This window comes from Haemorhous mexicanus, chromosome 1, assembly GCF_027477595.1.
Source record: "Haemorhous mexicanus isolate bHaeMex1 chromosome 1, bHaeMex1.pri, whole genome shotgun sequence".
NCBI classification, from domain to species: Eukaryota; Metazoa; Chordata; class Aves; order Passeriformes; family Fringillidae; genus Haemorhous; species Haemorhous mexicanus.
The window spans coordinates 158,503,028-158,514,379 of record NC_082341.1 but is presented as its reverse complement, the minus strand read 5'-3'; the positions used below and the strand labels follow the sequence as shown (position 1 = coordinate 158,514,379).

General features: G+C 60.7%; 1 protein-coding gene across 1 annotated transcript in view; it reads left to right on the top strand.

Annotated features, from left to right (window-relative positions):
• The window catches only part of OPLAH (5-oxoprolinase, ATP-hydrolysing), a 75,632-nt gene extending 65,170 nt beyond the window's left edge, over window positions 1-10,462 (top strand). Inside the window, 3 exon segments of the mRNA XM_059849680.1 lie at window positions 421-464; window positions 466-519; window positions 4,032-10,462. Coding sequence (XP_059705663.1) covers window positions 421-464; window positions 466-519; window positions 4,032-4,262 — 329 coding nt within the window. The 3' untranslated portion in view covers window positions 4,263-10,462.
• Window positions 10,463-11,352: the final 890 nt, after the last annotated feature.

Sequence of the window (11,352 nt, the reverse complement as noted above, 5' to 3'; positions counted from 1 at the left end):
GGCAGGTGAGACCCCCCAAAATATCCCCAATAACACCCCCAAATCCCCCCCAAAAACCCCTAAAAAACCCCAAATCCCCTGAGCCACCCGGCAATATGGGATGGCAGGTGAGGGACCCCAAAACCACCCAAAATCCCCAAAATTCCCCCCAAAATCCCCTAAAACACCCCCAAATCCCTGGGACCCCTCCCCAAATCCTCATTACCCCCCTAAAATCCCCCATAATGCCCCCAAATCCCCTGAGACCCCCCCCAAAATCCCCCCTAAATCCCCCCCAAAATCCCCTGGGGACCCCCTCAATTTCTCAGACCCCCCCCCCAGATCCCCCCCTCAGGTCCCCCTGACTCCCCCCCCCCCCGGGGGTCCCCCCGACCCCCCCGGGACCCCCAAAACCACCCTGACCCCTCCCCTCTCCCCCAGGGGGGCTCCCGGGGGCGCCGGGGCTGAATCTGCTGCTGCGGCGGGGACGGGCGCGTGATCAACCTGGGGGGCAAGAGCTCGGTCTGCGTGGAGCCGGGGGTGAGCCAAAAACCCCCAAATCACCCCGAAATCACCCCCAAAATCACCAAAAAATGCCCCAAAATCACCCTGAAAACTGCCCCAAAATCACCCCAAAATCACCCTAAAAACTGCCCCAAAATCACCCCGAAATCACCCCGAAATCACCCTGAAAACTGCCCTAAAATCACCCCAAAATCACCCCAAAAACTGCCCCAAAATCACCCCAAAATCACCCTAAAAACTGCCCCAAAATCACCCCGAAATCACCCCGAAATCACCCTGAAAACTGCCCTAAAATCACCCCAAAATCACCCCAAAACCTGCCCCAAAATCACCCCCAAAATCACCCCAAAATCACCCAAACACCATCAACCTGGGGGGCAAGAGCTCGGTCTGTGTGGAGCCGGGGGTGAGCCAAAACCCCCAAAATCACCCCAAAATCACCCCAAAATCACCGTGAAGACTGCCCCAAAACCTGCCCCAAAATCACCCCAAAATCACCCCCAAAACCTGCCCCAAAATCACCCCAAAATCACCCCAAAAATGCCCCAAAATCACCCTGAAAACTGCCCCAAAATCACCCCCAAAATCACCCCAAAAAACTGCCCCAAAATCACCCCGAAATCACCCCCAAAATCACCAAAAAAATGCCCCAAAATCACCCTGAAAACTGCCCCAAAATCACCCCAAAATCACCCCGAAATCACCCTGAAAACTGCCCTAAAATCACCCCAAAATCACCCCAAAAACTGCCCCAAAATCACCCCAAAATCACCCCAAAAACTGCCCCAAAATCACCCCAAAATCACCCAAAAACTGCCCCAAAGTCACCCAAATCCCATCAACCTGGGGGGCAAGAGCTCGGTCTGCGTGGAGCCAGGGGTGAGCCAAAACCCCAAATCACCCCAAAATCACCCTGAAATCACCCAAAATCACCCCCAAAACCTGCCCCAAAATTACCCCCAAAATCACCCCAAAATCACCCTGAAAAGTGCCCCAAAGTCACCCTGAAAACTGCCCCAAAATCAGCCCAAAATCACCCAAAAACTGTCCCAAAAATCACCCCAAAAACCGCCCCAAAATCACCCCAAAATCACCCCCAAAACCTGCCCCAAAATCACCCCAAAAATGCCCCAAAATCACCCTGAAAACTGCCCCAAAATCCTCCCCAAAATCACCCCGAAATCACCCAAAATCACCCAAAACCTGCCCCAAAATCACCCAAACCCCATCAACCTGGGGGGGCAAGAGCTCGGTCTGTGTGGAGCCGGGGGGGTGAGCCAAAAACCCCCAAAATCACCCCAAAATCACCCAAAAAATGCCCCAAAATCACCCCAAAAACTGCCCCAAAACCTGCCCCAAAATCACCCTAAAAACTGCCCAAAAATCACCCCGAAATCACCCCCAAAATCACCCTGAAAACTGCCCCAAAATCACCCCAAAATCACCCCAAAGTCACCTAAACCACATCAACCTGGGGAGCAAGAGCTCGGTCTGCGTGGAGCCGGGGGTGAGCCAAAAACCCCAAATCACCCCAAAACAACCCCAAAATCACCCCAAGACTGCCCCAAAATCACCCCAAAAACTGCCCCAAAATCACCCCAAAAACTGCCCCAAAGTCACCCAAACCCCATCAACCTGGGGGGCAAGAGCTCGGTCTGCGTGGAGCCGGGGGGTGAGCCAAAAACCCCCCAAAATCACCCCAAAATCACCCTGAAAACTGCCCCAAAATCACCCCAAAAACTGCCCAAAATCACCCCCAAAATCACCCCAAAATCACCCAAAAAATGCCCCAAAATCACCCTGAAAACTGCCCCAAAACCTGCCCCAAAATCACCCTAAAAACTGCCCCAAAATCACCCCGAAATCACCCCGAAATCACCCTGAAAACTGCCCCAAAATCACCCCGAAATCACCCTGAAAACTGCCCCAAAATCACCCCAAAATCACCCCAAAAACTGCCCCAAAATCACCCAAAAACTGCCCCAAAATCACCCCAAAGTCACCCAAACCCCATCAACCTGGGGGGCAAGAGCTCGGTCTGCGTGGAGCCGGGGGTGAGCCAAAAACCCCAAATCACCCCAAAATCACCCCAAAATCACCGTGAAGACTGCCCCAAAATCACCCCAAAAACTGCCCCAAAATCACCCCAAAATCACCCCCAAAATCACCCCAAAGTCACCCAAACCCCATCAACCTGGGGGGCAAGAGCTCGGTCTGCGTGGAGCCGGGGGTGAGCCAAAAACCCCAAATCACCCCAAAATCACCCCAAAATCACCGTGAAGACTGCCCCAAAATCACCCCAAAAACTGCCCCAAAATCACCCCAAAATCACCCCCAAAATCACCCCAAAGTCACCCAAACCCCATCAACCTGGGGGGCAAGAGCTCGGTCTGCGTGGAGCCGGGGGTGAGCCAAAAACCCCAAATCACCCCAAAATCACCCCAAAAACTGCCCCAAAATCACCCCAAAATCACCCCAAAATCACCCCAAAGAGTGCCCCAAAATCACCCCAAAAACTGCCCCAAAATCACCCTGAAATCACCCCAAAATCACCCCAAAAAGTGCCCCAAAATCACCCAAAAACTGCCCCAAAATCACCCCAAAATCACCCAAAAACTCCCCCAAAATCACCCCAAACCCCCTGACCCCAAACCCCAAACCCCCTGACCCCCTGACCCCAAACCCCCTGACCCCAAACCCCCCTGACCCCCTGACCCCAAACCCCCTGACCCCAAACCCCCCGACCCCAAACCCCAAACCCTGACCCCAAACCCCCCGACCCCAAACCCTGACCCCAAACCCCCCAACCCCAAACCCCAAACCCCCTGACCCCAAACCCCCTGACCCCAAACCCCCTGACCCCAAACCCCGACCCCAAACCCCCTGACCCCAAACCCAAACCCTGACCCCCCACCCTGACCCCCTGACCCCAAACCCCCAAACCCCAAACCCCCTGACCCCAAACCCTGACCCCAAACCCCCTGACCCCAAACCCTGACCCCAAACCCCCTGACCCCCCACCCTGACCCCCTGACCCCAAACCCTGACCCCCCCCCGACCCCAAAGCCCCCTGACCCCAAAACCCCCAAACCCCAAACCCCCTGACCCCAAACCCCCCTGACCCCCTGACCCCAAACCCTGACCCCAAACCCCCTGACCCCAAACCCCAAACCCCCTGACCCCAAACCCCCCTGACCCAAACCCCCTGGCCCCAAACCCCCTGACCCCTGACCCCCTGACCCCAAACCCCCCTGACCCCAAACCCTGACCCCAAATCCCCCTGACCCCAAACCCCAAACCCTGACCCCAAACCCCCCTGACCCCAAACCCTGACCCCAAATCCCCTGACCCCAAACCCCCTGACCCCAAACCCCCTGACCCCAAATCCCCCTGACCCCAAACCCTGACCCCAAATCCCCTGACCCCAAACCCCCTGACCCCAAACCCCCTGACCCCAAACCCCAAACCCTGACCCCAAACCCCCTGACCCCCCACCCTGACCCCAAATCCCCTCTCTCTCTCCCCAGGACATTTTCCGCCTGCTGACCCCGGGCGGGGGCGGTTTCGGCCCCCCCGAGGACGGGGCAGGGGGCGCCCCCCAGGACCCCCCGGACCCCCAGGACCTCTGGGCCCCCCAGAACCCCCCGGACCCCCGGGACCCCCCGGACCCCCGGGACCCCCGGGACCCCCCGAGCCCACGAACCTTCCTGGAGCGCGGCAGCGTCTTCGAGTTCCGGCAGGCGCAGGAGGCCGTGTGACCCCCAAACCCGCTATGGGGCACCCCAAACCCGCTATGGGGCACCCCAAACCCGCTATGGGGCACCCCAAACCCCACTGTGACCCCAAACCCGCTATGGGGCACCCCAAACCTGCTATGGGGCACCCCAAAACCAGCTATGGGGCACCCCAAATCCCACCGTGACCCCAAAACTGCTGTGGGGCACCCCAAACCCCACTGTGTGACCCCAAACCCCACCGTGTGACCCCAAACCCGCTATGGGGCACCCCAAACCCGCTATGGGGCACCCCAAACCCCACTGTGTGACCCCAAACCCACTGTGACCCCAAACCAGCTATGGGGCACCCCAAAACAGCTGTGTGACCCCAAAGCTGCTATGGGGCACTCCAAAACTGCTATGGTGCACCCCAAACCCGCTATGGGGCACCCCAAAGCTGCTATGGGGTACCCCAAAACAGCTGGGGGGCACCCCAAAACAGCTGTGTGACCCCAAACCCACTGTGACCCCAAACCAGCTATTGGGCACCCCAAACCCCACTGTGACCCCAAACCCGCTATGGGGCACCCCAAACCCCACTGTGTGACCCCAAACCCACTGTGACCCCAAAGCTGCTAGGGGGCACCCCAAAACAGCTGGGGGGCGCCCCAAAGCTGCTATGGGGCACCCCAAAACTGCTACGGGGCACCCCAAACCCCACTGTGACCCCAAAACAGCTGTGGGGCACCCCCAAAACAGCTGGGGGGCGCCCCAAAACCGCTATGGGGCACCCCAAAACAGCTGTGTGACCCCAAACCCACTGTGACCCCAAACCAGCTGTGGGGCACCCCAAAACCGCTATGGGGCACCCCAAACCCGCTATGGGGCACCCCAAACCCCACTGTGACCCCAAACCCACTATGGGGCACCCCAAACCCCACTGTGACCCCAAAGCTGCTATGGGGCACCCCAAAACAGCTGTGTGACCCCAAACCCACTGTGACCCCAAACCAGCTGTGGGGCACCCCAAAACCGCTATGGGGCACCCCAAACCCCACTGTGACCCCAAACCCATTGTGACCCCAAAACCGCTATGGGGCACCCTAAAACAGCTGGGGGGCAGCCCCAAACCCCACCGTGTGACCTCAAAACAGCTGGGGGGTGCCCCAAAACCAGCTATGGGGCACCCCAAAGCTGCTATGGGGCACCCCAAAACCAGCTATGGGGCACCCCAAAACTGCTATGGGGCACCCCAAACCCGCTATGGGGCACCCCAAACCCGCTATGGGGCACCCCAAACCCCACTGTGACCCCAAACCCCGCTGTGTGACCCCAAACCCCACTGTGTGACCCCAAAACCAGCTATGGGGCACCCCAAACCCCACTGTGACCCCAAACCCCGCTGTGTGACCCCAAACCCCGCTGTGTGACCCCAAAACCAGCTATGGGGCACCCCAAACCCCACTGTGACCCCAAACCCGCTATGGGGCACCCCAAAACAGCTGGGGGTGCCCAAAACCAGCTATGGGGCACCCCAAAACAGCTGTGTGACCCCAAACCCACTGTGACCCCAAAGCTGCTATGGGGCACCCCAAAACAGCTGGGGGGCGCCCCAAAGCTGCTATGGGGCACCCCAAAACCGCTATGGGGCACCCCAAACCCTGCTGTGTGACCCCAAACCCCGCTGTGTGACCCCAAAACCAGCTGTGGGGCACCCCAAAACAGCTGTGTGACCCCAAACCCACTGTGACCCCAAACCAGCTGTGTGACCCCAAAACAGCTGTGGGGCAGCCCCAAACCCCACTGTGGGACCCCAAACCCCACTGTGGGACCCCAAATCCGCTGTGGGACCCCAAAACAGCTGTGGAGCCACCCCAAACCCCGCTATGGGGCAGCCCCCCCCAGATAGGCACAGTCCATGGGGCAGCCCCCCAACTCCGCTATGGGGCAGCCCCCCCTAGAGACACACAGTGCATGGGGCAGCCCCCCAACTCCACTATGGGGCAGCCCCCCCCAGATACGCACAGTCCATGGGGCAGCCCCCCCAACTCCACTATGGGGCAGCCCCCCCCAGATACGCACAGTCCATGGGGCAGCCCCCCAACTCCACTATGGGGCAGCCCCCCACCCACCCCAGCTCTGCACCCCCTCCATGGGGCAGCTCCTGTCCCCCGCCATGGGGCAGCCCCCCCTTTAGATACTCACAGCCTATAGGGCAGCCCCCCCAACCCCTCTATAGGGCAGCCCCTCCCAAACCCTGCTATGGGGCAGCCCCCGAGCCCCCTATAGGGCAGCCCCCCATCCCTGCTATGGGGCAGCCCCCTGACCCTGCTATAGGGCAGCCCTCCCTAGATACACACAGTCCATAGGGCACCCCCTAACTCCTCTATGGGGCAGCCCCCCACCCACTCCAGCTATGCACAGTCTGTAGGGCACCCCCCTTCCTCCTCTATGGGGCAGCCCCTGACCCCGCTATGGGGGCAGCCCCTGACCCCGCTATGGGGCAGCCCCCTGACCCTGCTATGGGGCAGCCCCCTGACCCTGCTATAGGGCAGCCCCCTGACCCTGCTATGGGGCAGCCCCCCTTAGATACACACAGTCTATGGGTCACCCCCCCTAACTCCTCTATGGGGCAGCCCCCCCATCCCATCTATGCACCTGCTATGGGGCAGTCTGACCCTGCTATGGGGCAGCCCCCCCTAGATACACACAATCTATAGGGCACTCCCCTTCCTCCTCTATGGGGCAGTCTGACCCTGCTATGGGGCAGCCCCTGACCCTGCTGTAGGGCAGCCCCCCCTTTAGATACGCACAATCCATAGGGCAGCCCCTAACTCTACTATGGGGCAGCCCCCCCACCCCTGCTATGCACAGTCTGTAGGGCACCCCTCTTCTCCTCTATGGGGCAGCCCCTGACCCCGCTATGGGGCAGCCCCCTGACCCTGCTATGGGGCAGCCCCTGACCCTGCTATGGGGCAGCCCCTGACCCCGCTATGGGGCAGTCTGACCCTCCTCTATGGGGCAGCCCCCAACTCCAGCTATACACCTGCTATGGGGCAGCCCCTAACCCTGCTATGGGGCAGCTCCTGACCCTGCTATGGGGCAGCTCCTGACCCCACTGTGGGGCAGCCCCCCCTTTAGATACGCACAATCCATAGGGCAGCCCCCAACTCCACTATGGGGCAGCCCCCCACCCCTGCTATGCACCTGCTATGGGGCAGCACCTCCCCTAGACACTCACAGCCTATAGGGCAGCCCCCATCCCTGCTATGCATCTCCTCTATGGGGCAGCCCCTGACCCTGCTATAGGGCAGCCCCCATCCCTGCTATGGGGCAGCCCCTCCCCTCTAGATACACACAGTCTATAGGTCAGCCCCCTACCTCCTCTATGGGGCAGCTCCTGACCCTGCTATAGGGCAGCCCCCCCTAGACACGCACAATCCATAGGGCAGCCCCCCACCCACTCCAGCTATGCAAAGTCTATGGGGCAGCCCCCCATTGCTAGATAGAGCCCATAGGGCAGCCCCCCAACCCCTCTATAGGGCAGCCCCCGACCCTGCTATGGGGCAGTCTGACCCTGCTATGGGGCAGCCCCCCCTAGATACACACAATCTATAGGGCACTCCCCTTCCTCCTCTATGGGGCAGTCTGACCCTGCTATGGGGCAGCCCCTGACCCTGCTGTAGGGCAGCCCCCCCTTTAGATACGCACAATCCATAGGGCAGCCCCTAACTCTACTATGGGGCAGCCCCCCACCCCTGCTATGCACAGTCTGTAGGGCACCCCTCTTCTCCTCTATGGGGCAGCCCCTGACCCCGCTATGGGGCAGCCCCCTGACCCTGCTATGGGGCAGCCCCTGACCCTGCTATGGGGCAGCCCCTGACCCCGCTATGGGGCAGTCTGACCCTCCTCTATGGGGCAGCCCCCAACTCCAGCTATACACCTGCTATGGGGCAGCCCCTAACCCTGCTATGGGGCAGCTCCTGACCCTGCTATGGGGCAGCTCCTGACCCCACTGTGGGGCAGCCCCCCCTTTAGATACGCACAATCCATAGGGCAGCCCCCAACTCCACTATGGGGCAGCCCCCCACCCCTGCTATGCACCTGCTATGGGGCAGCACCTCCCCTAGACACTCACAGCCTATAGGGCAGCCCCCATCCCTGCTATGCATCTCCTCTATGGGGCAGCCCCTGACCCTGCTATAGGGCAGCCCCCATCCCTGCTATGGGGCAGCCCCTCCCCTCTAGATACACACAGTCTATAGGTCAGCCCCCTACCTCCTCTATGGGGCAGCTCCTGACCCTGCTATAGGGCAGCCCCCCCTAGACACGCACAATCCATAGGGCAGCCCCCCACCCACTCCAGCTATGCAAAGTCTATGGGGCAGCCCCCCATTGCTAGATAGAGCCCATAGGGCAGCCCCCCAACCCCTCTATAGGGCAGCCCCCGACCCTGCTATGGGGCAGTCTGACCCTGCTATGGGGCAGTCTGACCCTGCTATGGGGCAGCCCCTGACCCTGCAATAGGGCAGCCCCCTAACCCTGCAATAGGGCAGCCCCCTGACCCTGCTATGGGGCAGCCCCCCCCCTAGATACGCACAATCCATAGGGCCGCCCCTCACCCACTCCAGCTATGGGGCAGCCCCCAACTCCAGCTATGCACCTGCTATGGGGCAGCCCCTGACCCCACTGTGGGGCAGCCCCCCCTAGATACACACAGTCTATAGGTCACAATCCATAGGGCACCCCCCAACTCCACTATGGGGCAGCCCCCCATCCCATCTATGCACCTGCTATGGGGCAGCACCTCCTTTAGATACTCACAGCCTATAGGGCAGCCCCCATCCATGCTATGGGGCAGCCCCTCACCCTGCAATAGGACAGCCCCCTGACCCTGCTATGGGGCAGCCCCTCACCCTGCTATGGGGCAGCCCCCCCCTAGATACGCACAATCCATAGGGCAGCCCCTCACCCACTCCAGCTATGGGGCAGCCCCCAACTCCAGCTATGCACCCCCTCTATGGGGCAGCCCCTGACCCCACTGTGGGGCAGCCCCCCCTAGATACACACAGTCTATAGGTCACAATCCATAGGGCAGCCCCCAACTCCACTATGGGGCAGCCCCCCACCCCTGCTATGCACCTGCTATGGGGCAGCACCTCCCCTAGATACTCACAGCCTATAGGGCAGCCCCCATCCATGCCATGGGGCAGCCCCCATCCCTGCTATGCACCTCCTCTATGGGGCAGCCCCTGACCCTGCTATAGGGCAGCCCCCATCCCTGCTATAGGGCAGCCCCCCCTCTAGATACACACAGTCTATAGGTCAGCCCCCTACCTCCTCTATAGGGCAGCCCCCCCTAGATACGCACAATCCATAGGGCAGCCCCCCACCCACTCCAGCTATGCAAAGTCTATGGGGCAGCCCCCCATTGCTAGATAGAGCCCATAGGGCAGCCCCCCAACCTCTCTATAGGGCAGCCCCTCCCAAACCCTGCTATGGGGCAGCCCCTTAACCCTGCAATAGGGCAGCCCCCTGACCCTGCTATGGGGCAGCCCTCCCCTAGATACGCACAATCCATAGGGCAGCCCCTCACCCACTCCAGATATGGGGCAGCCCCCAACTCCAGCTATGCACCTGCTATGGGGCAGCCCCTAACCCTGCTTGGGGCAGCCCCCGACCCTGCTATGGGGCAGTCTGACCCTGCTATGGGGCAGCCCCTTAACCCTGCAATAGGGCAGCCCCCTGACCCTGCTATGGGGCAGCCCCTCACCCTGCTATGGGGCAGCCCCCCCCTAGATACGCACAATCCATTGGGCAGCCCCTCACCCACTCCAGCTATGGGGCAGCCCCCAACTCCAGCTATGCACCTGCTATGGGGCAGCCCCTAACCCTGCTTGGGGCAGCCCCCATCCCCGCTATAGGGCAGTCTGACCCTGCTATGGGGCAGCCCCCATCCCCGCTATGGGGCAGTCTGACCCTGCTATGGGGCAGCCCCCATCCCCGCTATGGGGCAGTCTGACCCCGCTATGGGGCAGTCTGACCCTGCTATGGGGCAGCCCCCGACCCCGCTATGGGGCAGTCTGACCCTGCTATGGGGCAGCCCCCCCTAGATATGCACAGTCTATAGGGCAGCCCCCCTCCCCAGCTCAGCCCCTCCATTGGGGGGGGCCCAGCTCCCCCCTTTGGGGGTCTCCCCCCACTTCCCCCCCAGCCTCCAATAAAGCTTCTTGTGCCCCCCAGCTCCTGCCTGGTGTCTTGGGGGGGACAGGGACCCCCAGGGACCCCCCCCAGCCCCACGGAGCCCCCCAGGGCTCTGCCCCACAGATCTGGGGGAGGGGACACCGACCCAGTGACCCCAAATCTGGGAATGGTGGGGAGGGGGAACCCCCTGTGCCATGGGGGCGGTGCCAGCCCTGCCGGAGAGAGGCTGGATCGATAACGGATGGAGGCTGGATCAATGCTGGGTCAGTGCTGGATCAATGAAGAATCAATGCCCGATCAATACCGGATCAATACCGGATCAATACTGGGTCAGTGCTGGATCAATGCCAGATCAATGCCAGGTCACTGCCAGATCAATGCTGGATCACTACTGAATCAATACTGGATCAATACCAGATCAATGCTGGGTCAGTGCCGGCTCAATGCTGAGGCAATGCCGGATCAATGCCGGATCAATGCCGGATCAATGCCGGATCAATGCTGGATTGATGTTGGTTCAATGCAGGATCAATGCCGGATCAATGCTGGATCAATGGCTGATCAATACTGAGCCAATGCCGGATCAATGCCGGCTCAATGCCACATCAATGGCTGATCAATGCCAGATCAATGCTCAATCAATGCCAGATCAATATTGGCTCAATGGTGGATCGATGTTGGTTCAATGCTGGATCAATGCCTGATCAATGCCTGATCAATGCCGGATCAATGCCGGATCAATGTCGGGTGTTGCAGGAAGATTCAGACCCGGGGTTTGAGGTGGAGCCAGAGCGGGACCCCTGTGCCCCCGAACCCCCACTCCTGATCCCATTCCCCCTGTTCCCCATCCCCATCCCCCATCCCCATCCCCATCCCCCATCCCCATTATCCCATCCCCCACCCCATCCCCATTCCCCATTCCCATCCC